This window comes from Exophiala aquamarina (assembly GCF_000709125.1).
Source record: "Exophiala aquamarina CBS 119918 chromosome Unknown aczIA-supercont1.1, whole genome shotgun sequence".
In the NCBI taxonomy this organism is placed as follows: domain Eukaryota; kingdom Fungi; phylum Ascomycota; class Eurotiomycetes; order Chaetothyriales; family Herpotrichiellaceae; genus Exophiala; species Exophiala aquamarina.
The window spans coordinates 1556055-1583584 of record NW_013550587.1 but is presented as its reverse complement, the minus strand read 5'-3'; the positions used below and the strand labels follow the sequence as shown (position 1 = coordinate 1583584).

The following is a 27530-nucleotide window of genomic DNA, read 5'->3' as shown; positions in this document are numbered from 1 at the left end:
ATCGGCGTTCAAAGCAGCATGCAGTGAACAAACTCGTTTTAGAACCTACTTTCCTCCCAAGGTCGGCACGTCATTTAGGTTTCCACTACAAGGACGAAATGGAAAAGGCTCCCCCTGCACGTTCTCAAACTGCCGGACAAGCCCTAACAACTGAAGCTTTAGCTGAATACGCTATCGTTATGTGATTCCTTCCGCACAAATTTCCTTTGACACTCTCGCACCTCATTCTCACTTCCTATATATCGTGAATCTAATGCTTGGAAGCGCACCTACTAGCTACCCGGCCTCTCACTATTTCTACCTTGAATCGCTATAAGGGGCCGAATGAAATCCTCGCCAACTATGTCCAACACCGATCGATTCTACGCCATGTCATACGAAGATGCATCTCTGGGAGACTCTCCTGCTTCTCCTGTTTCTGGAGCCAGCACTCGCTCACTCCCGCGGCAGGACCGTGCTAAGGTCGATGTTGCACCCTCGCATGATCCAGCAGCCGCGAGTGCACTCGCAGCATTCGACGTGGAATCTGAGGACAATTATCGACCGAGGACACTCAAGTTCCATGTGGTCATGTTAGGCTTGTACCTCGCAATATTTCTCGTGGCTTTGGTTAGCAGAAAAAGTCACCACTAAGTCACCCAATTAACAACACTAACGTTGGAAATTATTCATTTTAGGATCGTACAATCATTTCTGTGGCCATCCCGGAGATTACGGATACGTTCAACTCAATTGGTGATGTTGGCTGGTATGGTAGTGCCTACATGATTACTGGGGCTGCCTTCAGCCTAATGTTCGGAAAGATCTATAGACACTACTCGATCAAAACAGTATTCTTGGGCTCGATCGTCTGCTTCGAAGTGGGATCAGCCATCTGTGGTGCCGCCCCAACCTCCGTTGCGTTGATCATTGGCCGTGCTATCGCCGGTCTTGGATCGGCGGGAATTTTTACTGGAGGGATGATGGTAATAGTGCCTCTGATTCCCCTTCACAAGCGCCCGGTGTACTATGGCTTTTTCGGGGCAGTTTTTGGCATTGCTTCTCTCTTGGGGCCGTTCTTAGGTGGAGTATTCACCGACCACCTTTCCTGGAGATGGTGCTTCTACATCAATCTGCCCGTCGGTGCATTCACAATCATGTCGATCATTTTATTCCTCCATATCAAAACCCAGCCTACTGAACAGCTTACCCTGATCCAGCATCTTGTCCGACTCGACCCAATTGCGACACTCGTCTTCGTGCCCAGTATTGTGTGCTTAGTTCTGGGACTACAGTGGGGCGGCACCAAGTATGCTTGGTCGGATTCGAAAGTCATCGGCCTTCTGGTGGCGAGCGGCATTCTCTTTGTAGGGTTTTGGGTTCTCCAAGTTCTCCTGCCTCACAACGCCACCGTCCCGATGCGTATTGTCAAACAAAGATCGGTGCTAGGTGGCGTTATATTCCTCTTCTTACTGAATGGCAGTCTCTTTACCATTGTGTATTTTCTGCCCATCTGGTTTGAAGCTGTCAGGTCTGAAACAGCTACTCATGCCGGCGTGAGCATGTTGCCGCTAGTCATAAGCCTTGTGGTTATGAGTATTATTGCGGGTGGGTTCACTCAACGTGTGGGCTACTATATGCCGCCCATTCTGACTTCACCTGTGCTCACCACAGTGGGAGCCGCACTTCTTACGGAGTTGAAGACGACAACAATCAGTTCTAAGTGGATTGGCTACCAAGTCCTATATGGCTTCGGAACAGGCATGGCCATGCAAACCACCAGCATGGCTGCTCAGACTGTGCTGGAAAGAAGCGACATCAGCATTGGCATGGCCTTGAATTTTTTCGGGCAAAATCTTGGCGGTGCCATTTTTGTCCCAGTTGCGCAGACTATATTCGAGGGGATGCTTAACAAGAAGATATCTGCGATCCCAGGTCTCAACGCTGCAAACCTTGGAAACACCGGTGTACTCAAACTGAAAGAGATAGTTCCACCACCGCTCATTCCTGAGGTTCAAACGGCCTTCAACAGCAGTGTGACTCGGTGCCTCTTTGTCTCGGTTGCATTGAGTGCCGCCAGCATTCTGCCAGCACTGATCATGGAGTGGAGGAACATCAAAGAAGGGACCGAGGTGAAGGCTATCAGAGATGCCGAACTGGCCGGACCAATAGAGCAGTCTCCCGATTCCTTGCTCATTGAAAACCAGAGCGAAATCACGATGGAGAAGAAAATTGATACAAAGAGGGGTTCGGTGCTGAAAGCCGAATACTGGAAACCGGCCATTGAAAAGGAGGCAGGATACCTGAAACCTGCAGGCGAGAGCAACGAGAAGATATTGGATCGACGATGACACTAGATTGTTTCTCGCGCATCGAACAATGTCGGCTTACTTCATCGCAAGGGGATACTAGATCAAATCTCCTGCTCATATGGTTAGAATGTCCTGCATTTGCTAGGTAGTATTCAGGCATATATTGGTAGCATCCGTAGAAATTAGTATCGTTGATAGATCATAAAGCTTTCAGAATAAACAAGGAACATCGTGCTATACCCTGAGATTGAGAAACATCAAAATTCCCTCTCCAAATGAACTTTGGGTAATGTGCACATAATGTCACAATATCATTGAGCGGGACACGTCATTCTACGAACTGCTTCTCTTGACCGATCTTTAATGGCTGCCAGGGCGATAGTGAGACAGCCTCGTGGTCTGGGTGGTTCAAAATTTAAAGGGTAGATATACCCTTGTGAAAGGAACCCGTAGAGCGTTAGTGAACTTGAAGCGTCTGCCTGAACTTCTTGATAGGACTACCTTGCGGCTTGCAGCCGGCTGTCTCCACAGTTACCTGGAGCTGATCTTGACATGTGATTAAGTCGCCGCATTGTATTGGCATTGTGTCACGTTCTTTTGGGAGTATTTCGGCTTAGTTTGGACTATCCAGATTACCTCGCTGTTGATTATTAACCTTGCAGCATTGACAGAAGCCATGCACTCGATTGAGGAGGAAGAGTAAGATCATATAAGTATCATTAGTGAAGGATCTCTAGCAGAAGATCAAATTACTAACAACTAAATGAAAAGAGCACGTTGGAATTGTTTGAAGTGCATTCTGATCCTTGACCTTGTACCAAAGAGCGTCAAGCTTGTTAAATCGGGAAAGAATGTGAAATGAATTGGAACAGAGTTGGAAGAGTTATAATTCTGCTCAGTGTTTCTGAAGTTTAAATAATTTCACTTCACTTAGACGAATTGGTCATAACACCCTCTAGTAGTTCAAGGAAAGCAATTTGCGCCTGCGTCATGGAGATTTTGATGTAAGAGCAATCGCAGTCGCCATGCCCCCAGAGTGAGTAATGCTGACATTAATATTTTTGACACCTTGGGCCTCTGCGACCTGTTTAACTCTACCATGAAGCTGTTGAACCGTAAGTGTCAGATCTCAATGTAGTTTGTTTAAGATCATTAGTCTTGACTTACCTCAACCTTGGGAACCCCGTGTGTATCACGAACAATCTCAATTCCATCCATGGCAGCTCCAGCCCCGAGCGAGGGTATTTTGAGACTCTTGAAGATGGCTTCCTTTGCACACCAACCGCCGGCGAACGAAGCTCGAACATCGGGCTTTGAGCTGCATATATCGCGCTCTAGGGTGGTGAAATTGCGATTGATGAAATTTTCATTGTCAACGGGTATGTCGGAGATATTCTCAACATCGATGCCGACCGATGTCTGGTCAGATATGGATGATGCCCGCAACATGGTTTGGACTGAGCTGAAGAGTAACATCTCCTGCTCTACTTCGTCACGAGGAGTCGCCGCAGAGGAAGATCCGTGCGAACTTGTGTCCGCTTCCCTAAAAGCTAAGGTCTCTGAGGCTTCGTCGCTTGAGACACGGGCTTTGGGATTGAGAAGTACTTCCTTTAGTCTTCCTTCTGGGCCATCCCATGGCGAACTCTCCTTGGCCTTGAATAGGGAATTAGTCATCAAGGCTTTTTGAAACGCGACATTGCCAGAGCGTTGTCGCATGGTGACTCGGGGCCGGTAGTCGTCAAATGCTTCTTTGCCGATGGCCGAAAACAGGTATTTTGGCGCGACACAAATCGCAAGCCCACTCTTCTGTCCAAATCCAAATGATGTGAGCATGGTGGCTCTAAGGTTCCTTGGCCGGAAGGATTCCATGGGATATACGATGTGTTCGTACTGTCGTAAGTTGCGTTCGACATTATCAAGATTTCTGTTTCCTGGAACTATTCCTGTTTGTAGCATCTGCATACAACCATTCAATTGCCACGCACCAGCTGCGCCTTTGGGATGTCCGGTCAGAGACTTTTGACACACAGCTAGAATAGGGTTGCCTCTTGTGCGTCCAAGATGAGCCAACTGAGTACTGATAACATCAGCCTCGTTTGTATCATTTGCTTTGGTGGATGTGCCATGCATGGATGCGACAGCTATATCATCGATCACCAAACCCCAGGTGGCCAACGCTGCTTTGATAGGCGCTATTTTTGGATCCTGAAGACGGATATCGTTGCCCCACGTTCGTTTAGCTGATCTGGCCTTGGTGGCGGCCGCAGTTTCGATTTCTTGGACCATACTTTGAGACCAATCGGGATGATTTTTGGCTTTCTCGACTTGAGAATCTCTCCAAACCTTGATGAGCTCAAAGCTCTGCTCAAGTTGCTGCCTGCGAAACTCAACGTCAAGTAAGTGCGAGTCTCCGTGGCTGAGTACCTCTTTTGCTGCTGTCAAGATGCCCTTTCCAGGTGCAGGTACGGAGCGTCCAATTTTGTCACCAGCCATTTGCGTGTACGCGACAACTCCATAAATTGGAAGACCAATTTGGAGAGCCAATTCTGCGCTCATCAGTATCTGTACCCCACATCCTGCTGACTCGACAAAGCCACCCCTCGAAGCAGCACTTGGTCGAGACATTTCCCTTGGTGTCCTGCCACGGTCAAACTCTTCGTCGCTGTTAGCGGTGGCTTTCATTTTAGCAAATTCGAAGGACATCTCCTCTTGGAAGTCGTCACACCCGCCCACTAGTGCTACCTTGCACTTACCCCCTTGAATTGCCTCACATCCAATATCGAGAGATTCGATCGCGGTTGCACATGCTCCAACAGGCGATTTGATAGGGCCAGTAGAAGACAATATGAGCATGTTAATCCACGCACCAATTGTGTTTAGAAATGACTCCTGGAGAATATCGCTTTGGACAGGTCGATCGAGGTATCTGTCTCGATAGACTCCTCTCATTGCCAACAAAGGACCTGCACCAGTACCAATGCAATTAGCCAACTCAGAGACGTGAATATGCTTATAGAATTCATAAGGATCCTGGATACCAGCGGACAATAATGCTTCAGAAACACAGCAAAGAGCGTACAGCGTGGTTGGATCCGTCTGTTGGATAATGTCTTCTGGAATGCCATACGATTTTGCACTCCAACCTTTCGGGAGTTGTCCAGCAATCTCACGGTCGAATGAAGACGCTTTTGGGACAAGAAAATGTGCACTTTTCTTTATTTGCACTTTGTAGTCGTCACTCTCAGGAATTGGTTCGATCCTCACTTTATCTTGAAATCTTAGCTTGAAGGCCTCAGCCGTCGCTCTAGAACATTCGAATGGCGGAAGGTCGTCCTCGACAACGACTTCATGGAGAAGCTCCTTCCTAGTGGGTTCATAACCTCCAAGAGACTCGGACTCAATGAATCGAAGTCCAGAATGATTCATAATTTCATCGTGGTACCGTTTCTTGAAGTCAGCATCCTCCACTGGCTCCTGGGTTTTGCTGTCAACCCAACCAGTGTACGGTTGGCCCTTCAGCTCGCCATCTTTGCGCTTCACCAGACCCATGACCCAGGCAAGTTCGACGTAGCCTTCCAGTGAGAGTTCATTTTGATGTTCCATCTCCCATCGAGTCCTAGCGCTACCCCAGGGGCCAAGTTCCGAGTAGCCGACTACAACGACCACCCTCGAGAGGTCAAGCATACCAGAGAGATTTTTTATGTCTCTGGTAAGGTCTCCATAATCGGAAAGCGTAGGGAAACCGATATTCATGTTTGCAAGCTTAGTAGCAAGATTCATCGGTTTAGGCTCTGTTTGCGGCTCTGAAGAGCCTCTAAGAACTGTCAGGTGTCGAAGACGCTCAGCAAGCAATGCCTTTTGAAGTTGACTGGCATCTGAAACGCCTTGTCTGGCGGTAACGATTTCTTGTTTGAGGTTTTGCACAAATTGTAAGCCGCCATTGAGATCAGCGTACACAGGATGGTCTTCACACAAGGTTGCAATAGCCGGAGTCATTAATGCGAGTATATTGAAGGCCATCTCAGCCTGTGAGAAGGTGATCACTTCATGGCTTTCAATGGCCTCAGCAACAATGTTGTTCGCGGACATAAGACCTGTACCCCTGGTCCAACCAATTACCGTCCCGCAGATGTTGAGGTAGGCAGACCAACTCTCAGAATAGAAGCGATTGAATAAGGTTTCCAAGCCGAGTTTGGATTCAGCATACATGCCGTCTCCTCCGAATGTACCATGATTTGGAGAGAGAGGCAAGATGGCAGTGGTTGGCTGGGTGTCGAGACCCCGTGCTTCCTTCTGTTTGCAAAGGTAGCCAAGGACTCGAAGCACATTGGTCAGCATCGCACGGTGTGCTAGCTCTGATTTACTGTCCAGAGCATCAATCGCGCCACTTTCCGGGATTGCTGCAAAGGGGATGATATAGTCGAGATTATCGCCGCTCATTGAACCAGGGCTGTAAACGTGATCAATCACTGCTTCACAGTCTCTTTTGCTAGCTTGGTTGAAGGGAAAAATCGACAGGGCGGACCCCCGGGCACCATGTCTGCGATACAAGTCCTGGTAGTACTTGGCTGCCTTTGAAACAGCGCGACTTGTTGTCACGATGACCTGAGCACCTCCACACAAGAGGCCTCGGACAACTTCAGCACCGATTGAGTTTGGACCCGCACCAATGACCAAAACTGTCTTGCCAGCAAATGTGATGCCTGAAGTTGTACCAGTACGTAGACCTGATAGGAAAATTCTGGTAGACTCTGGATCATATCCCCAAACCTGTTCATTATTGCGCTTGCGGAGATGGACAAAAGGGATGTGGTCGCCCTTTGGCGTCATACGCCCGTGTTCCACTAACGCACTGTAATTTGTAGTTCTTCGGGGTACTTCGCAATATTCGATGTCACCTGCGCCACTCACGATGGTTTTGGGTGCCATGGTAGATTGAGTGTATCTGAAGACTGGATCCATGTCCATAGCTTGAAGACCGAGTCTAGCGATTTCCTTGGCAACCCCAAGAGATCCACGTAGATTGAGGTAGTCAGACGAATTTTGGATGATATCCAGGCAACTTGGTTCGAACCTACTCAGGAGCACCTGCACGCTTTCAAGGTTGCCGAGATTGTCCATATTGGGCTGCTCCTGTGCATAATCGTTCAGTAATCTGAGCAAATCTTCCCTTGCCCAGTTCCACCATGAGTCGTACGTGCGGATTTTGCGGATATCGAACAAAGGCTGAATTCCATCGAAGAAATGGTCGTCAAACTCTTTGGTCCACTGTTCCAACTTTTCTTTTAGTATAGTCTCGGAAGCCATCAGCTCTTGAATTCTTTCTTGATCCAGATCAGGATTAATTTGAAGGAACTTCGCCAAAAGTTTGTACTGCTTCAAATGATATTCTTTTTGTTCCTTTCGGACGAGTTCAAGGCCTGCTGAATCGACCGTTACAGGAGCATGGACAGCAACAGCTGAAGTCTGTGCGCTCAATGGAGAGATGGTTAAACCTGAATAGGACGCCCATCGGAGCGTTTGAGCGCCGAAAAATTCCTTTGCAGAGGCAATATCTGGGAGACGAGAGGGCGGTTCTATTGTGACAGCCAAGACAATTGGGATGAGTGAATGAGTGTTGCTGAGTCCCCAGGTATCTTGAAGATGACTCAGCACTGCTACTTGCGTAAAGCCGGCAGGCATTTTCCCAGAGATGAACTTTGAGACCATGGCAGAAAGCTGTTTTCCAGGCTTCCCCGAGAATACAGGCTGCAGAGCCTCGCCGAGAGCCTCTAAACTCAAGTCTTCTGCACCATCTGGAACACTGCCAAATTCTGCACCCAAATCACCAATGAGTTCATTCTGAAGGGTTGATTTGCCTATTTAGGGCTCGTCAATATGAGTTCACTGGAGATCCAGCTTCGTACATACCTCCTGACAATTCTCGAATAGTTTTCTGGGTTGGCACATGGTCAAAGGGCCGCTTTAGTTTCTGCGCTGTTATTGCTAGAACAACGTGAGCCGCACTGAGTGAGGCATCGGCCACGGCGGCTGCGGGCGTAGCTACGGGAACCACTTCACTAAACTGTGCGTCTAGCACTTTCTGAGCAGAGCTTTGGACCTCGACTTTGAGGGCGACGCTGACAGCATCCCCCTTGCTACCCTCGTCGGCAGCGGGATGGGATGAAACAGCATTTTCCGTTGCTTCTGGATATTCGTAATAGACTTCATTCTTGTTTTCCGTGGAAGATAAGAATTTAAAATGGGACCAGCGAGATTTTGTGTGAGGCGCATAACATTTCGAAGCGCTCTTCTGAATCATGGTCGCTAGGATCTTTGCTGGGCCGATCTCGACATATCGCTCGATTCCGTTTCTCTCATGGAGAAATTCCTTCTGTGTTTCGATCCTTTCCCAGATTTAGTTGAGGACTAACTTGGTCTGGAAATGTACGTACCATCGCACTGGAGAGGCAAACTGATATCTGGAGGAGCATTTAGTTAGATGTCTCACTCATGTGATTTCAATAAAACCCACGAAAGGAGCTCAATCAAAATCTTGCAGGCCAAGGTCTGGTTCCTTCTTTCGGCACTGTCCACATTGCCACCTGGGGCTATCTCCACACCAGTGATCAGAGCCATGGTAGCCGGTAGTAGGATATCACGGCTGGGCTTTCTTCGATGATCTTTGCTGGTTTCTGAACAAGGATCCGAGAGTAACAATAACAAGCCACTTCAACATATTTTTATATAACGTCAAGCAAATTGATAATGGTGTTAGTCTATAAGTGGCATTACCGTTTCCTTCATATAGCGTCGGGACTCGATGGGAGGGAAGGATGCACTTTGCAGCATTGATCCAGTCTTGACATCCTCCCATTCAGTAGTGATCGAGGCCGCATAAGGCGACCACAGGTCCATTCCGGCGGAGCTGAGTCTGCCGGCGATGGTGCTCGGAGGATTAGATGGACAAGCTTAGACGTGGTTGTCAGAAATGCACCGGGCCCAAGGTATCGGTCAACCATCATGAGATGACCAGTGTGAGAGCTGTATCTCCATGCCTCCAGATAGAGTCCGAAGCCGTCTCAAGCCATCATGATGTCAAGGAATGGTTTGCGGAAGTGTAAATGCATGATCAACTACTCTCGCATGGATGCCTCAGTAAGCTCGGATGGCAAAACATCGAGTCTAGCTTGGCATTTAATTACCTGCCTTGATTGCTAATTAAGGTTGCCAAGAACGCTGTTTCAACTTGGGCTGTCTTGGCACGAAGGTATCTGGATTCCTGAAGCGAGGAGGTACTCGTACCTACGAGGCTACGAGCAACTGGTTTGCTCTCGTGCGTTCTGTGGAGTGGACGATACCATAGCTAGCTCTAACATACCAGCTGGCTCCTGCTGAATGTTGACATAAGTGTAACAACCACCTATCTACCTTTGCTAGAAAGTCCAAACCAATTAAGATATGGTTTTACACCCCCAATGACGCGTCGCACACTCATGTTACTAGGTATTAATTGAGAGCCAGTGGGACAATGCAACCGCACGAGTCTGCACGTAGAGGCCATTTCTCTATGGCCTTGCGCATGACATTGTCTCTTACAAAGTGTCTCTAGAGAGTTCCGTCAGCTCGAATTGCCCTCAGGTACCTTTTAGACGCTAGCATGATGATCCCAATCGGCACCAGCGCTCCAGTTTCTGGGCGAAATCGGAAGTACTGGTGATACAGATTTCGCTCAGGAACAAGAGGATCTTGTATAGCTCTTGAGAAAGTCGGTCTTGCTACCGAAATCCTACACGAACGCATCGCCGTTGTGCAGGGGTCGTGCCAAATCAGCCACCACTGTGTGCAAAAATGCACCTGCTTTCATTAGAAAATGCACCGCATGGTCGGAGGAGACATCGGCGTTAATAAGAAGGCCAATGAGGTATCTACCTGTTCTCCTAACTAGATATACAAAAATGGCCCGACAGTGGATAAGCCAAAAATGCACCCACATGTATCCATTCCGATATAACCGCCGAGGTTCGACTGCAAGACTGACAGTCTGCTTCTAGGTTGAGATCTATAGAAAACTCCGTCTAGGCGGAACATTGCAACAAATCATTCTGGAGTGTCACCGCTTCTCCTGTTGTCTCTATAGCTCGCTCATTGACCTCCTTATCAACGACACCTTTAGACCTCTGTACCGATGTTTCAATTATCGACAAGATGATTAAGATCCAAGACCCACCTGTCCATCCACAGAAAAGGCTTTTTGCAGCAATGGACATGGTGCCACTTCCCATGCTCTTCAAAGACTTGAGACACGTATTGCTCATTGATGTTGCGTACGTTGCAGAAGTCAGATGGCAAAGAGATTTGTTTCTTCATTCCCTGTCTCACCAGCCTCGATCAGATGCCGTGGAACCATCAACAGCTGAGGAGCTTGTGCTCTCGTTTTTAGGCTTTCTTATCGACAACAACGCTCGTTCCTCCATCATACAATCATTGGTCTGGGCGTTCGAGCAAGAATTCCTGAAGGGGACTGACGTTCACTCGGCCATCTGCGCTCTCCCTGTCACTTCAAGTGTTCACCGAGACCTTCTTCGAACCTATTATGACGCCCTATCCAGATGCGAAACGATCAAGGCACAGCACAGTGCCTTGCTACATCTTGCAGAAAGCCAACAAGCAAATTTATATGCCATTTTTGGAGGACAAAGCACAAATAACCCAAAGTGTGTTTCATCACTGACAATACTTTTCTCGACCTACAAACCTCTGCTGTCGGAACTCGTAAATGAAATTGCCACACCGTTGCTCTCAGAGCTTTGCCGCCTGCCTGAAGCAGACGACCATTATTGCGGGCGCTATATCGATCTGAGTAGCTGGCTTCAAGAATCTGGAAGTATACCCGATACGGACTTTATTTCGCAAGCCCCAGTCAGCATGCCCATCGCCGGCCTTCTGAGTCTAGCTCACTACTGTGTTGCTTGTAAAGCTCTTGGGATGACTCCTGGCGAGCTTCGATCACATTTCAGAGGCACAACCGGACACTCCCAAGGTCTAGTGATTGCAGCCGCGATCTCGATGGCTGATTCATGGGACTCGTTCTACCAGGTTTGCAAAGTCACAATTGAACTCTTGTTTTGGCTTGGCTTCTACAGCCATCAAGCTAGGCCTCAATCCTCTGTGTCTGCAACTCTTGTAAACGACTGCCTTGAGAACAACGAGGGTCAACCTTCGTTCATGTTGAGCGTGCGCGGACTGGATCGTCTGCGTATCGAGAATCTGCTTGTCAATTTCAACAAGAATTTGGCCCATAAGGAACAGCTACATCTAGCACTGGAAAACGCCAGGGATAACTACGTCGTGGCTGGCCCTATGAAGCCCCTGGTTCACTTAAGCTCGCATCTACGGGCACTTAAAGCAAAAGATGGAGTAGATCAGACTCAAGTACCATTCAGCAGCCGGAAGCCTGTCATCCAACACCAGTTCTTGCCTATAAGTGTACCATTCCACACAACTTATTTGAAGAGTGCTGCCGAGATGGTCAAGCTTCGGCTCGTTGGCAAACTACTCTTGAAGGAAAACTTGAGAATCCCAGTCTATCACAGCAAAACTGCGCAAGATCTAAGGAATAGCCATGCACCAAATGTCTTGGAAACTTTAGTGGATGCTGTTGCCTGTGACGAATGCCGATGGCCCTCCGCATTGAAATTTCCTGGGGCTACGCAAATCCTGGCATTTGACAGTGGTGTCAGTGAGTTGGTGATGAAACTCAAGGATGGGGAAGGCGTAAGAGTCATCGATATGACCAGCATTGGATCCCGGGAGAAAGATGCTGGCACTGCGATCGATCTCTATTCCTCCACCTTGCTAGCATCTTCTGCACCTATCCTCGCCTGGGGTCAGCAATTTCAGCCCCGGCTGACTCGATCTCACATTGGTGAATGGTCAATTCAGACTAAGCTCACCCAGCTACTAGGGTGCCCTCCGGTCATCGTTGCTGGCATGACGCCAACAACGAGTCACTGGGACTTCGTGTCAGCCATCATGAATGCTGGCTATCATGTTGAGCTGGCTGCTGGTGGCTTCTACGATGAGAAGGCCATGACATCTGCAATTGAGCAGCTGGCGGAAAGTCTTCCTGCGGGCAGAGGCATAACCTGCAACTTGATTTATGCTAGCCCACACACTATGGCATGGCAAGTTGCGACCTTGCGGAAGCTAGCCCGAAGAGGTATTGCAATTCACGGTCTAACCATCGGAGCAGGTGTTCCATCTGCGGATGTCGTCGCTGATTACATTAGCACGCTTGGGATAAAGCACATCGCGTTTAAACCTGGCTCTCCTGCAGCGATCAAGGACGTAGTCGAGATCGCCAAAGCCCATCCGCATTACCCCATTATTCTACAGTGGACTGGAGGTCGCGGAGGTGGCCACCACTCCTATGAAGATTTTTATGCACCTATCTTGAAGCTCTACGGGATGATACGAAGCCAGAGTAATATCATTCTAGTTGCTGGGAGCGGTTTTGGTGCCGCTGACGACACATATCCATACCTGACTGGACGATGGGCATCCCGGTTTGGCCATGCGCTGATGCCTTTCGACGGAATTTTACTTGGGAGTCGTATGATGGTTGCGCGAGAAGCTCATACATCCTCTGCTACTCGCAAACTCATCTGTCAAACCCCAGGCATCTCCGACTCCGACTGGGAGAAGACGTACAAGGGTCCTGCAGGTGGGATCATTACTGTTCGGTCAGAAATGGGCCAACCTATTCATAAAATCGCGAACAGAGGTGTGATGCTATGGAGTGAGCTGGATCGAACAATATTTAGTCTCCCCCGAAGTGAGCGTGTGCAGAAACTGCTTCAAAGCAAGGACTCTATCATCCAAAAGCTCAACGCCGACTTCGCAAAGCCGTGGTTTGGAAAGACATCGGACGGAGAGGTCACAGACCTATCAGCCATGACGTACATGGAAGTTCTGGAGAGAATGATAAGTCTAATGTACGTCTCCCATCAATCTCGCTGGATCCATCCATCGTACGCCAGCTTTGTCTACAACTTTGCGTGCCGAGCTGTGCAACGACTGCCCCTATGCAGCAGGATTGAAATATCGGAGACAGCGCTGCTTGACCCGCAAAGCTTTCTGGATAAATTTCGTCTCTCGTGCCCCGACGCATTGACAACCGTCTTGAATCCTGAAGACTCTACATTCTTTCTCCATCGATGCAAGGCACGCGGGCAGAAGCCTGTCAACTTCATCCCTATTTTGGACGACAGCTTTGAGTATTACTTTAAGAAGGACTCATTATGGCAATCAGAAGACGTGGAAGCAGTAGTCGACCAAGATGCCGACAGGGTCTGCATTTTACACGGCCCTGTCGCGGCACGACACTCTCAAAATTGTGACGAGCCGGCGAAGTTTATCCTGGATACCATTGCCAAATCCCACATCGACATGCTTTTATCTGAGCAATTTGATACGTCGATTATCATGATGTCTGGTGAAGAGAGCATGAGCCAAAGTGGTAGCTTGACGCCAGATTCTTGGACAAATGCATCTCCTGCAAGTCTGCCCACATCCATGGAAAACACTCCGTTCTCGTGCAAGAGTCCCGTTCTTCCTCAGCAACTACAATCTTCTATCGAGGCTGTCAGCTACTTCCCTCCCTCATTCTTAGCAGGAAGATGCAGCAACTCATCGACACTCCTTCGAGCACTCTTTCAGTCTGACCACATCATTCGGAACGGGCATTACGCACCAAGTCCTCTTCGTCGAATCCTAGATCCTCGCGATGGAACCTCTCTATCAATCGACAGAGAAGGTGGCAAAGTTGTCCTTGAGAAAGATAGTAGCCCTGTCGGCGAAGTTCTCGCCGAGATCTCCTGCTACAATAACAACAGGCTGGTTGTCGAGCTCCGCCTCCCAAACCCACACCACAGTGACGTTATTACGCTTCCCTTGGAATTTTGTCTGCAGCCAGGAGCGAGCCCGTGTACTTTCAGTGAATCCATGGAGGATCGCAATCTTCGGATCAAGAAGTTCTATAGTAAATTATGGTTCAATGAAGATCTCGACACAAAGTCTACAGTACAGTCCATCTTCTGGGGGAAGGAGATGGTACTGACGAAGGAGATGTACCAGGACTACGTGTCCACTGTGGCTCAATCAGACTCAAATGGTACAATGATGTACGGTAACTCTGAGGTTTTCCCAATAGGCTTTGGTATTGTCATTGCATGGGACGTAATTTCAAGACCTCTTGTTTTGAGGGATATCGATGGTGACTTGCTTTGCCTGGTCCATCATTCGAACAAATTTTACTATTGCGACGAGGCATCGCCACTCCATATTGGCGACGTCGTCTGTGCAAGGTCGCAAGTCCAAGCCATTTATATTGAAGATGCTGGCAAATACGTCACGGTTGAAGCAGAGATCCTTCGCTCAGGGCAGCGGGTCATGATCGTGAGGTCGAAATTTCTATTCAAGGGAAGGTTCAACACTTTTGGCTCAACCTTTCGCCAACAGAAGGAACAAGTTATGGAAGTGAAAATCGCATCACGACAAGACGAAGCCATCCTTTTCGACAGAGAGTGGTTTCAACCGCATGAGTCGACTTGCTCCCTCCTCGGTGCGACTTTGCTCTTCCGACTGGAGTCGTTTGTTACATGGAAAGAACAAAACATGTTTAAAGATCTCGCCGTTACCGGTACAGTGATTGCTCGACGATCAGATACCGACAGTCGAGAGATTGGAAAGGTTGACTTTCACGACACTGATTGCGTAGGAAACCCAGTCATGGACTTCTTGACGCGCAAAGCAGCCTCAAAGAGCGCGCAGAGTGAGCTTCCGCATGCTGGATGGTCGGACGACAGGACCGTTCAGGTGCAGATCCCGAACAGCAACGAGAGGTACGCAAGAATCTCGAAGGACTATAATCCTATTCATGTTTCACAAATATTTGCAGACTTCGCCGGGTTGCCAGGCACCATCACTCATGGTATGTACACCTCAGCCCTCACTGCAAGTGTACTAGAGCATATCACTGCAAACGGGAACCCAGAACGTCTCCGCCGGTATTCAGTAACGTTCACCGGCATGGTGCTACCCAAAGACAAAATCAACGTAAAGTTAAAGCACGTAGGAATGATCGAGGGCAAAATGCGCATAGAAATTTCTGCATACAAACAAGATACTGATGAGATTGTGCTCGAAGCGGAAGCAGAGGTCGAGCAGGCGAAAACAGCTTATATTTTTACTGGCCAAGGAAGCCAGGCAAAAGGTATGGGGATGGATCTCTATGACAGCAGCCCCGTTGCGAAAGCAATCTGGGATTCTGCGGACAGGTATCTTATGGATTCATATGGTATGTTCAGCAACGTCCCTGCACACTGGCGAATAATTCCCCGAGTTTACTGACGTCGTTCATGGCTAGGATGGTCTGTTCTCGACGTTGTTCGAAATAATCCTAAAACCCTCACGATCCACTTCGGTGGAAAGCGGGGTCGTAGGATCAGGGAGAACTACATGGGCATGCAAGTTGAGACGGTTCTGCTAGATGGGTGCTCAGCTACGAAACCCGCCTTGCCAGGTTTGAGTCCTACAACAAGGTCTTTCTCATTTTCTGAGCCACGAGGCCTCCTCTTTTCAACACAGTTCGCCCAGTGTGCAATTCTTGTTCAGCAAAAAGCAACTTTCGAGGATATGCGAGCAAAGGGCTTTATCCAGGACAGTGCCACTTACGCGGGTCATTCCCTGGGGGAATACGGATCACTATCAGCATTTTCTGGTTTCTTGCCGATGAATGATCTCATGGACGTGGTCTTTTACCGTGGCCTTAGCATGCAATTAGCTATGGAAAGGGAAGAGAATGGCGAGACTGGGTATTCCATGGTTGCGGCAAATCCTAAACGCGTGGGCAAAGGTAAAGATACACTATTGGCTTTCTTGCATTCTCAAGTTCTCACCAGCACACAGGCTTCAACCAAGCGACCTTAGACTCTGTTGTCCGCATGATCTCATGCCAGAGCAAGGAGTTACTGGAAATTGTCAACTTCAACGTGGAAGGCGAACAATATGTGTGTGCAGGGACTGTAAGTTCTTGCTACCGCTCACCAACCATATTTGACTGATGATAGTTTCCTTCAGAACAAAAACCTTCATGCTCTTTCGATGGTCCTGGATCACCTCGCTACATACCCTAGAGCGAATGTCTTGGTTGCCGAAGCTCTGCGGGTGGAAACCATTACGTCGGGTGAACTCCACGACTACATCGCGAGTTGTGTGAATCAGGTGAGCCAATTGCCCAAGCCAATTCAATTGGAACGTGGCACCGCAACCATTCCGCTTCAAGGGATCGATGTGCCCTTCCACTCATCACATTTACGAAGTGGGGTGCACTCCTACCGCAAATTCCTGCAGAAGCGCATTCATGAGAGCAACATACAACCTAACAAGCTAGTAGGGAAGTTTGTTCCTAATGTTATGGCAGAGCGGTTCTCGTTGGAGAAAGAATATGTCCAAGAGGCCTACAGACTAACTCAAAGTTCGGTTTTGAAGGATTTACTAGACGAATACTTCGGTGACGGGGATTGAGTTTGTTTCGTGGCCTGGGAATTCTATCATATCAGGTAGCAAGCATTGTGTAATGAAATCGCTCATACATGCATGCATCACTCCTGTTTCTGGATGCCTATGCGCTCTTCCAATGGTCATTCATGTCTTAACTCTCCTTGCCAGCTAGTAAAGTGCTTGGTAATGATGCATATCCAGATACCTGCTGGTGGCTTGTCACCAGTGTACTCTAGTGACCAACAACACTCAACGTTTAATCCACGGAAATGGCTACAGAATCAAGAGCAATTGTTAGTATAGGCAGTGCGACAGTCTGAGGCTCGTGCGCGAGTATATCATGAACTCGATTGAGCCATTTCCGGCCAGTCGCTGCCACGAGCGGGTGCACGGATGAGTTCACTGGTTCACGGCAACGATAAGTCCCAGCTTCAAGGCCACTCTCGTTGTGAGATCACTGAAATGCAAGATCAAGGACAGTCAAGTTCATCGGAGCATAAAACTTCTTGAAACTATCCACTCTGTGATGAGGTCGAAAAAGCGCCGAAGGGGGCAGAAATACTTGCACCCGCCGGCGACCAAACATTCCCCCGAGCCACTGTTCACGGTGGCTGAAACCCATCCACACTGGAAAATAGATACGTTCGATCATTCAATTCCATATGACAGCTGACAAGGTTTCGATGCATGGCCTGATTCCATTACCAAATTGGGAGTGCCCGGTGCAATGCTAGGAATGAAGCCCGGTTGGATCGCTCATGGCACAGTGCGACGTACAAATGTCTCAGTCCTATATTATATCCATACGTCGAAACAACAACGCCAGAGACAATTTTGCAATTAAAAAAGGCAGGCGATTAGTAGCACTGTTCATTTCTAAGTATTACAGTCCAACTTGAAAAAATGGACTCTGGAATCATTGACATTCCCGTTGTGATCATCGGGGGAGGCGGGGTCGGACTGTCACTATCTTGCTTCTTGTCCGATTACAAAGTCAAGCATGTGCTGTTCGAGAAGCACCCGTCCACATCCATTCTGCCAAAGGCTCACTATCTAAATCAACGTACTCTAGAAACATTCCGTCAACATGAAATATGGGATGCGGTCACAGCGCAGTCTGCACCCCTCCATAACATGAGCCGCGTCGAGTGGCGCACAACTCTTGGAGGAGATGGGCCATTTGACCGCAAACTAATTAGCACGATGAATGCTGCTGGCGGAGGCCCGACCACACCAACTTCTGAAGCGTATAAGTAAGCCAAGCCAGCCTTTCGAGCTTGGCCGTAGCTCTGCTGTCCATGGGCTGACACAAAGGGAAGACGAGATTCCCCCGTCTCTTCGTCAAATCTTCCATTACTGAGACTCGAACCGATCCTTCGTGGTATCGCCGAGGACCGTAACCCGAACGGCGTGTTCTTTAATGCCAAGGTTGACGATTTCGAAGAGATTGATGATTCTGTAATCGTCACCGTCAGTGATGCACATGGATCCCTCACCCGATATCGGGCGCAATACGTCGTTGCTTGCGATGGTGGAAAGATGTCCACGCTGAAACTCGGTATTAATATGGAGGGGCCGGCGGGAATCATCGACTTTGTGAGCACCCACTTCAAGGCTGATTTGTCGGATTACTGGGACGGTAGGATATACCCTTGCGCCGACATTTTTTAACAGGCTTAATGTTCCCTCTAGAAAGAACGCTTATCACTCACTTTATCAACCCAGAGGGCGGGTCCATGGCCCACCTCGACTGTGGTGCCCTTCTCCAGATGGGTCCAACATGGGGTCGCTATTCGGAAGAATGGGTTCTTACCTTTGGTTTTCCAATGAACGACAGCAAACGCTTCGAGACAGATGCTCTACCAGCACGAATTCGTCAGCTCCTCAAGCTTCCCGATCTAGAGATGGAGGTAATGCATGTCAACCACTGGGTTCTCGATAGGGTGGTCGCAGATAAGTATCGAGTTGGCCGGGTTTTCATTGCTGGAGACGCAGCTCATCGACGACCACCAGCCTCGGGATTAGGACTCAACACTGGCATTGAGGATGCCAAAAATATTGCCTGGAAGCTGGCATTTGTACTGGATCACAAAGCCGACCCGTCACTACTCGATACGTACGAGTCAGAAAGGCGTCCCGTTGGCATTCGTAACAGCGACTGGGCCTACTTTAGCTTCAGCAATATGAATGTCCTTAGTGCAGGCGTTGGCGCGATTCCAGGTGCGAAAGAGTTCAACGACCAACGCTTCGCCCAGCTTTTCGAGGATAGTGAACGTGGCCGATCAGCGCTTCACCACCTTCGTCGTGTCCTTCAGACACAAAATGTTGAGTACAGCGCCCATGATATTGAACTTGGGTTCAGCTATAGCTGTGGCGTCTTGGTTTCCGACGGGACCACCGCACCTGTGCCCGATCCTGAAGGCCAGATATACAAGCCCACGACCCGTCCGGGCCACCGCCTTCCGCATGCTTGGCTCCTCCAAGAAGGGACCGCAGTTTCAACCCATGATCTTATGAAGACTGCTGGAGCAGACTTTGTGCTTCTAACGGATGAAACTGGCGACAAATGGGTCAAGGCTGCCGAAAAACTCACAAAGGAGACTAATGTCAAAGTTTCCACGACTCAGATCAGGGCAAATGACTTAACCAAGCCGAAGGGCCTCTACCTCGACCATCAAGATTCATGGGCTCAGCTTAAAGAGGTTGCCGCGGGTGGAGCTGTTCTCGTTCGTCCGGATAATTTTGTGGCGTGGCGAAGCACCCAGCTTAGTGAGCATCCTGAGGAGGATTTGGGCCACGCTCTCGCCAATCTAATGCGCCAAGATTTGCATCAGGCCCCCTCAAAAGCTGAGGTCGAAATCGGGGGAGCCAAGCTTGAGATCGCTGAGCACGGAAGTGACGATGAGTCGAGCATCACAACCTCCAGCAGCATCGCCACCCCAGTAAACGAGCTCACCGAGCCGAAAGGGGAGGATTCAATAACAGGAACACCGGGTGAAAAGGGCACAGGCAATCTTGTTCGAGTCGTCATTAATGAACTGCAAGATTCAGCAAGCAACATGTAAATATTTGACGAAGTTTAGCTTTGCGATCTCCCTTATTTTTCGCAACGCTGTAAAAGGCTGTTCGATCTCACGAGGGGTGGAATAAACTATCGGCCCGCTAGTTTCATGTCCCAAGGCAGAGATCGTTGGCAATTATAGGTCAATCAAGGCTTTCCCTAATCATGCCTTTTGTACGTCGACACATCGAGTGGCTTTCGGAGCTTTACCAAAATGAGTTGAGTCGATGCGGTCAAATTGCATTTTCTTTCTCAAGTAGCCCGTTTCTCGGACAAATTCTAGGTGACAGGGGTCCTAGACCTAGTAGGATTGATCGATTGTGATTCCATCAACCTTTGGTACACCCAAGCTGTTCAAGGCCAAATTCGAGAGGTTTTGCTGCCATAAAATTTGTGACTTGAACGCGATTGAGAGCTTCAAGAGCCATCGCGACTCGCTTTGTCGTGGTGCTTGGCTTTATGTCGCAGATAAAAAGGTTGCCACTATGTGGCAAAACACCAAACAATTGAAGTGCAAGCCTTTCGAGTTTAGCAATGGTTGCATTTGCCACAGGGTCAGTGATAGTAAGCAGAAGATCCTGGTTCGTCAGTGTACTCGCAATACTAGAAATGAATGTTGCATGCTGCCCAGAGGAGCATGGTCCATGGGACCGACCTGTGCTCGCAACAGTGGCAGAACCTCTTGGGTATACCAAGTATCCATCTCATTCCTCGTAGCAAGCATGTGATGAAGAATCTCTATGCATGGCAATTCGCTTGTTCTGTTCTGCAACCAAGTTAGTAACCTTGTCGCCTGCTTCATGAATCCTGGAATTTTGACAAGGAACTCGCAGAGTTCCACTCGGAGACGAAGACCTGGCGGGCCACCGACAACGATGGAAGGATATTCGGCACTGAGGAGTTGACGCCAACGAGGAGTGGATAGGAAGCACTCTTGCCCCTCACTGAGATCTTGCACAATCTGAGAGTCATGTACAGGTAAGCAACACGGGCTCAACACAATGAGGCCATCAGTCTTACAAACCAAGCACGTTGAGATTCTAGCATCGACCTCTCAAACGGATTCGAGTACATTGCGGGATCACATTCTTGGATGAGCAGCTTCGTCCCTCGAACCAGAAAATTCCAGCCGCCAAGATCATCGTTGAACATGAGCTAGCCAAGGTTACAACCCAATCCAAGATATGGACAGAGGGCAGCGTTGCACCTACCTCGCACAACCGCAGAATTATAGATGCACATATCGTCTCTGACTTGGCACGTAACTGTGGTACGGCCAGGCAATTTCGCACATGACTTAGGGTTTCAGGATACAGTCGTATAGAGTGTTTGGAGACTCGGGAAGTGCAAAGTCGCCATCTCGTGTGCATACTGCATAAGCATGAGATGGCTTTGTCTAGTGCCGCATTATAACCAACACGACTGGGAATAAACTGAAAGAAATTTCCGAGAGATTTGATAGGAAATTGGGAGACGTGGTACGATTGATTCAAGATGTGGAACAAGGCGCTCAATGTCTGGTCGTGTTCCACAGCCAGGGGCCGCGGAAAATTGGTACAAGAGGCATATTGTTGGTGAGTGTGTACCCAGCCGGTGCTTGTGAGTGTACCACCCATTTACTGGAAGGATAGCCAGGGTATCTGAAGTTTTCATTCTTGAAGCATCAGGGGACAATGGGGATAATTTGCGATGGCCCAGAAGAGTTGACCTTGTGATCCACCGTTGCTAACTGCGGCGTTTATGCTCCGCCGGATATTGATAATTCTTGAATTTGGAGATTCACTTCGACTTTTTCCCTGCTTCACTGCACAACTCACATCGATTTGTTGATTTCCAGATCGCTGGGGCCGAAAGGGAGGCCTTTCTCTCTTACACGGGAGCCACAGTTTTGAGGAGCGAGTCTTCCATCTTGCAAAAAGCTTTCCTTGCTATGGAACCCGATCTACGCACGGACTTCGAGTCTTTTCAAGCCCTGGTCCAGGCCTCGCTCGTCGACGTGACCAGAAGCGCTGGCCAGGTTGCAAACCAGGATTTGAGCTTCCATCGGTCTGCCAGCGAAAATCTTTCCCGCTCTCTTGACCGTCAAAATGCCCATTTATTGCGTCTAACTAACAAACTACTCAAGGCCGCGACCAAAGACACAGCCATTAAAGCCCCTTCACTGCAAGAGCAGGATGACATTGATGACAGCTGGCGTCGGATAATCGATGTCGTGGACCATCTTCTAGAGAAGACGGATTCCGCTCTTGACGAGTTCTCCGGGGTAATCAAGCGCCAGAGTCCTGCCATGCAAGATACACCACAGCCGTCCCCACGCTCGGTAAATTCTCCCCGCCCCTTGCAACAATGGTCCCGTCAATCGTTGCCAAAGCCCCAGTTGTCATTCGAGGTCAAGCCAGATAATTATGCCACTGGATCATTCAGACCACTGTTGAAGACCAAACCACATGCTATAGTCCCACTTTCGGACTGCGTTGGCGACGCAGACACTGGGTTAGTCTTCCTCTGCTTTGATGTTTCGGTTTCTGATGACAGTCTAGGTACAATCACCCTTACGCACGAGAGATTGAAGAATACACATACCCTGCCTCTGTCAAAGAAACTCGACCTCCCATCCCATTCGCATCTCCAAGCGAATCGAAAGCTACATATGTCGACTCTGAAGAAGGCGTTGTGAAAATGCTGGAGGAATTGAAATCTGCAGATGAAATTGCCATTGACCTTGAGCACCATGACCAGCACTCGTACATTGGCATTGTCTGTCTCATGCAGATCAGCACAAGAGACAAGGACTGGATAATTGATACGCTGAAGCCCTGGCGCCAATCTCTCCAGATGCTAAATGAGGTGTTTGCCGACCCTAAGATCCTCAAGGTATTTCAAGGCGCAAGTATGGACATCATCTGGCTGCAGCGTGACCTTGGGTTATATGTTGTCGGCCTCTTCGACACGTTCTACGCCTCGACCGCATTGCAGTTCCCAGCAAAGAGTTTAAAATATCTCCTCCAAAGATTTGCGAACTTTGAGGCGCAAAAGCAGTTCCAGCTCGCTGACTGGCGTGTTCGACCTTTGCCTCAAGAGCTTCTTGATTATGCTAGGGCGGACACACACTTTCTCTTGAATATCTATGATCATCTCCGTAATATGCTGGTTGAAGGCTCGACGCCTGAACACAATATGTTGGAGTATGTCTTGCGGGAGTCTCAAAAAGTGGCTCTGCAAGTTTACGTCAATCCTGTTTATGATGTCGAAACTGGCCGTGGTCCCGCTGGCTGGCTTGCACTCCTCAACCAGCGATCCACCAGATTCAGCAACGAGCAGTTCGCGGTCTTTCGCGCTGTCCATGCGTGGCGTGACAACAGAGCCCGTGATGCAGATGAAGGCATTCAGAATGTCCTGCCAAACCGCTTCATCTGGCAGATTGCGGAAAACATGCCAACCTCTCCGTACGGCTTCAGTCAAAGCTGTAGGGGCGGCAGCACTAAGCCTGTCATGGACAATGTCATCGAGCTTATTGAGGTTGTAAAACAGGCCAAGGCGCAAGGCAAAGATGGACCATCCATGTACGAGTTCTTCGCTCAATCGAACGGAGATGCACCCGGGGTCAGTTCGACACCTCGTCGCCCTAGACATTTGACCTGGCGAAAGGAGGAAACGACCATGTCTGGAGTCGCCGCTACCCTGCAACAAATGACTGCTGATAAGAAGCAAGAGGGTGTCCCGGCGCCACTGGACTACCGGGGTTGCCCAGTTGAAGAACCAGTGGCTGCTAGAAGCGTTACTTCTGTTCTCTGGGGCAACGTTTCTCTACAGTTCCCTCAACCTTCCCCGGAAGTCAGCAGTGCGCGTGTAGCTCTGGCCTCAGTCTTACCCATTCCGACCGCGTCGCTACATGAAGGACATGAAGGGGATAACCAAGTTGCCGAGCCTGTTCCCCAGCCCTTGCTTGACCAAAACCAAACTCTTGTTGATGCCTCACGAGGTGACAATCAAGAAACAGTGGTGTTCACACTGGGCGAGCTTTCACGTTCAAAAAAGCGCAAGGTATCTGACGCATTACTAGACAATACACCGGCAGTTCGGACCAGAGGACTCAACGGTGTCGCAACGCCTACTTCCATAACCAGCACACCTCGATCGCCGGCTTTTGGATCCAGTTCGGCACCATCACCATCTTTCGCTCGCCCTGAGGACTCCTTTATTGAGGCGCGACGCGCTAGTAAACGTCTTGCAAGAGAGGAGAAGCACGCTCTCAAAGCATCAGAAGCACAAGCACAAGCCCTAGGGCAAGGAACCAATCAACCATTTGATTATGCTAATGCAGCATCCCTTCTGAATTCTTCTGGCTCGGATCTGGGTGATAATGAGAGCGGAGCAAAGCGCATGAACCCGTTTGCGAAGGTCCTGGACACGAGCACTGGGGCAAGACAGAATAAGATGGGTAAAGAGCTTGCGGGAAAGAGTATGACATTCAAGTCCTAGGCGCTTGTGCCTTGGAATGACTTTGGACTCTTCGAAAGGCGCCACCTGATATGAAGTAGGGCTCGCGGCTTGTACCTGCAACCCAGGCAAAAACCTGCAATAGCTTATCACAGTACGGTAGCTCGGCATGCAAGAGACATGACTTCCCTAGTCGTGCGTAAGACCAAGATAGCTATCACAATTGGCAATCTCCTCTAACCTGAACTCATTCGAGCTCTTGCTCTTACGTACAATTTTCTCCATCTGTTCTGTTTCAAACAAACCTCTCCGGCATTACCTCCTACTCCGCCGTAGGTTGCTATGCGCGAGCTTAAGTGCGTGGACCAGTGCGTAAATGGCGACAAATCTATTGTTGTCAGAGGGAAGAAAGCCCATCGGGTAACCGGAAAGCCAGAGAACCAATAGATACACGAGACCATGGATATATAGTACCAGTGGTAGGTTGAGTATAACTCATGTGTCACCTCACATATCGCGGGAGTCATATCGATCAGAACCCAAGCGGATTCAAGGAACATCATCTAGCCTAGCAGGGGAAGACCTATGTGTATCGTGTGAACTCATTGATTGGGATTTAATCATTGGAATATCATGGAACCCGAGAGCCGACAAATGCTTTGCCATGCCCACTCTGAACGCCGTTCTACTACGCGGACACATGGAACTCTGAGATTGCCTTCATAAAATCCACGAATTACCGTCCTGCTAAAAAGATAAAATGATGGAGGGCGAAAACGCAGGTTTATCGGTTGGAATCGGGTTTATACGGCCATCTCGGCTTGCAGCTTGCGAAGTTCCTCTTCCTCGTCTTCCTCGACAGTGGATTGCTTGACTGGAATAGAGTGATTAGTACCAGGGGCAACTCCAATCTGCATGGACTTACCTGGACCAGTAGATACGGAGGGTAATCTGTTGATTTCTCCAGTCACCGGAGTAGGCCCGGTCTTCAGCATCCTCTCGTCCATGGCTTCTTGCTCTAAGCCTTCCAACTCATCCTCCAAGTCGGCTTCATCGACTGGTTCGCCGATAGGAGCGTTTGTGATAGCATTCGCAATCTCTTCACCGAGAGCATGTTGCTCACGTAACTCGTCCATGGTTTGGTCGACTTTGTCGATCGTGAGATTTCCGTGTATTTGTTTCATTGCGGCTCCGGCATTCTTCATTGCATTCAAGGTTTCTTGGTTGATATTGGCGGCCTCGATGGAGTAAATTTGTTGTTCAACTTGAGCGATCTGCGCTGATGTTTGTTCGAGGGTACGCTCATGGACCTTCTTGCGACGCAGAGCAGCTTTGGCAGCTGTTTATCCAAGGAAGAGATATGTCAGTAATATCGATCTCTCGGGCATGGACCTAGTTTGTCTAGAATATCACCGTCCAAACTTACCGGTTTTATTGGTTGATACATTCTTCCGGGCTAAAGCATCTTGCTCTGCCATTTGACTTTCTAGATGCCTTTCTCTCTTCTGTAACATGTCCAGCTGTTGCCGCAACATCAGAATGGCGTTTTTTGGTGCATCCTTCCGCTGTTGAGCGGCTGCCCCGCCAAACCAACTCCACATAGTATCCTAGATGTAGAGGGAGACCTATTGAATCGTAGCAAGGCAGGATAACAGAGGATACGCCCTGTCGAGCGTGTGGGCGTATCGTATGCAGGAAGAATGGCGGTAGATGATGATTGCGGCGACCCCAAGAGGAGTTGAGGCTATCGCGTGGTCAGCCGAGAGCGCAATTAGCCACTGCGTGCAGGAACTGCTGGAAATAGACCAGGATGATGGCCGACGCAGAAGAGTCCAAAAGCTGGGAACTCTAAGAAAGAATAGGAACACAGTGGAAATGAGATAGTGGCTTTGACGAGAGCCTAGAGAAGTGGGATCTGGCTAGGAAGAATCGCCAGGCACTGCAGAGGCACTGCATGACATCGACAAGCCGGACTTCACTCGCAGTCGGCCATGAAGGAACTGCCAGCGCCCCTCGTTCTGTGGCAAGTTTGCCGAGCGGCCACACGTGTGCCAAGCCACGTATTGAGATGTTACTTACTGCGGCCTACTATTCGTGTCCTGAGGCCTACACGCTCCCACACGTACCATCGTCACCACGACCACCTTCTGCACTGTTAGAACAGTCTCATCTGCCAGTTGTTGCCCTGGGAGTCCAGACTATACTCCTAGTCCCACATGATGCAATAGCATATTTGACGTTGTGGTGCACATCCCGGTTTCTCACTCCCTGCCTTCATGAGCGGTGCAGCTACCAGCGCGCCTGCACCAAGCAGGTTTGTCTTCATCTCAGAATTATCTTCTCTCCCTTCTGATACCAAAGTGAGGTGCCTTGGTTGGTAAGATTTGCTGTTGCTCCGCGCGCGTTCTCATTGACTTCTTTGCACAGTGTAGTCCGGTACGATCTCGCTGAGGGTCGTCTCCTCCTTGAACATGCCTTTCCAAAGCTAGTCCAGTCCCGCTATCAGATTTGGGTCGACGTTAATCTTGTCCTTGAAAGCATCGACCCGCAGGCTTTATATCAAGGTTCTTGGGTCAATATAATTGGTTACACGAGACATACACCTTCTCTAGGCGAAAGCAAAGATGGCCCCGAGCAGCAGAACTCTGAACAATGCCTAACTCTTCAGGCGGTATTGATATGGGATGCTGGCCCTCTCCAGATAAACGACTATACTTCGACTCTAGAAGAGCAGAGACTTATTCAACGACGCTCAAAGGCTGGACACAGCAATGATGAAACCAGATAGAAGTGCGCCTTGCTCTTGGGGGCAGAAGCAGAATCCATTCGCTTTATCGAACACGCTCAAAATCGTGATTCTCAGTTTTACCCCAATACCAAAGCTTTACTACTAGTCGAACAAGAATGAATAACGCCGAGGCTGTATTCGAGCAGCAAAAGTTCGGTTGGACACTTTCTTCTCCAACCTGTTTCCATTGAGTACTTTTCATCCCCCTGGGCAAATACGAGTACAGCTGGAATTGAAACTTGGACAAGTAAGACTCCGCCAATTACTTTAGCGAACGCATCTACCCTGGTAGCGTGCCGGTCTCCGGTCCGAGTTCGTAGACTAACGCTGAGACAGCTTCTGGAACCCAAAATATACAGCCAAGCGTTCGAGGCAACTACAGTTGAAGGACTATCACTGTGGCTTC

General features: G+C 49.1%; 7 protein-coding genes across 7 annotated transcripts; 5 read left to right on the top strand and 2 right to left on the bottom strand.

The window, feature by feature from the left end:
• Positions 1-342: 342 nt before the first annotated feature.
• On the top strand, positions 343-2330 carry A1O9_00559 (uncharacterized protein; the record flags this gene model as incomplete). The annotated part of the gene is made up of 2 exons (XM_013409722.1): positions 343-609; positions 678-2330. 2 exons carry the CDS (start codon positions 343-345, stop codon positions 2328-2330), a joined length of 1920 nt encoding a protein of 639 aa, XP_013265176.1.
• A 1113-nt stretch (positions 2331-3443) lies between these two features.
• A1O9_00558 (uncharacterized protein) lies at positions 3444-8909 on the bottom strand (the record flags this gene model as incomplete). Its single annotated transcript, XM_013409721.1, has 3 exons — positions 3444-8149; positions 8202-8677; positions 8806-8909. 3 exons carry the CDS (start codon positions 8907-8909, stop codon positions 3444-3446), a joined length of 5286 nt encoding a protein of 1761 aa, XP_013265175.1.
• A 1569-nt stretch (positions 8910-10478) lies between these two features.
• A1O9_00557 (uncharacterized protein) lies at positions 10479-16859 on the top strand (the record flags this gene model as incomplete). The annotated part of the gene is made up of 4 exons (XM_013409720.1): positions 10479-15630; positions 15700-16188; positions 16242-16357; positions 16413-16859. 4 exons carry the CDS (start codon positions 10479-10481, stop codon positions 16857-16859), a joined length of 6204 nt encoding a protein of 2067 aa, XP_013265174.1.
• An 879-nt stretch (positions 16860-17738) lies between these two features.
• Positions 17739-19900, top strand: A1O9_00556 (uncharacterized protein; the record flags this gene model as incomplete). Its single annotated transcript, XM_013409719.1, has 3 exons — positions 17739-18088; positions 18155-18474; positions 18528-19900. The coding sequence occupies 3 exons, from the start codon at positions 17739-17741 to the stop codon at positions 19898-19900; spliced, it is 2043 nt and encodes a 680-aa protein (XP_013265173.1).
• Positions 19901-21826: 1926 nt separating this feature from the next.
• A1O9_00555 (uncharacterized protein) lies at positions 21827-24378 on the top strand (the record flags this gene model as incomplete). Its single annotated transcript, XM_013409718.1, has 2 exons — positions 21827-22389; positions 22437-24378. The coding sequence occupies 2 exons, from the start codon at positions 21827-21829 to the stop codon at positions 24376-24378; spliced, it is 2505 nt and encodes an 834-aa protein (XP_013265172.1).
• A 761-nt stretch (positions 24379-25139) lies between these two features.
• On the bottom strand, positions 25140-25937 carry A1O9_00554 (uncharacterized protein; the record flags this gene model as incomplete). The annotated part of the gene is made up of 2 exons (XM_013409717.1): positions 25140-25675; positions 25763-25937. 2 exons carry the CDS (start codon positions 25935-25937, stop codon positions 25140-25142), a joined length of 711 nt encoding a protein of 236 aa, XP_013265171.1.
• Positions 25938-26621: 684 nt separating this feature from the next.
• Positions 26622-27106, top strand: A1O9_00553 (uncharacterized protein; the record flags this gene model as incomplete). Its single annotated transcript, XM_013409716.1, has 2 exons — positions 26622-26713; positions 26764-27106. Coding segments are annotated over 2 exons (435 nt in total), but the record flags the coding sequence as incomplete, so codon positions are not given.
• Between the last annotated feature and the right edge of the window lie 424 nt (positions 27107-27530).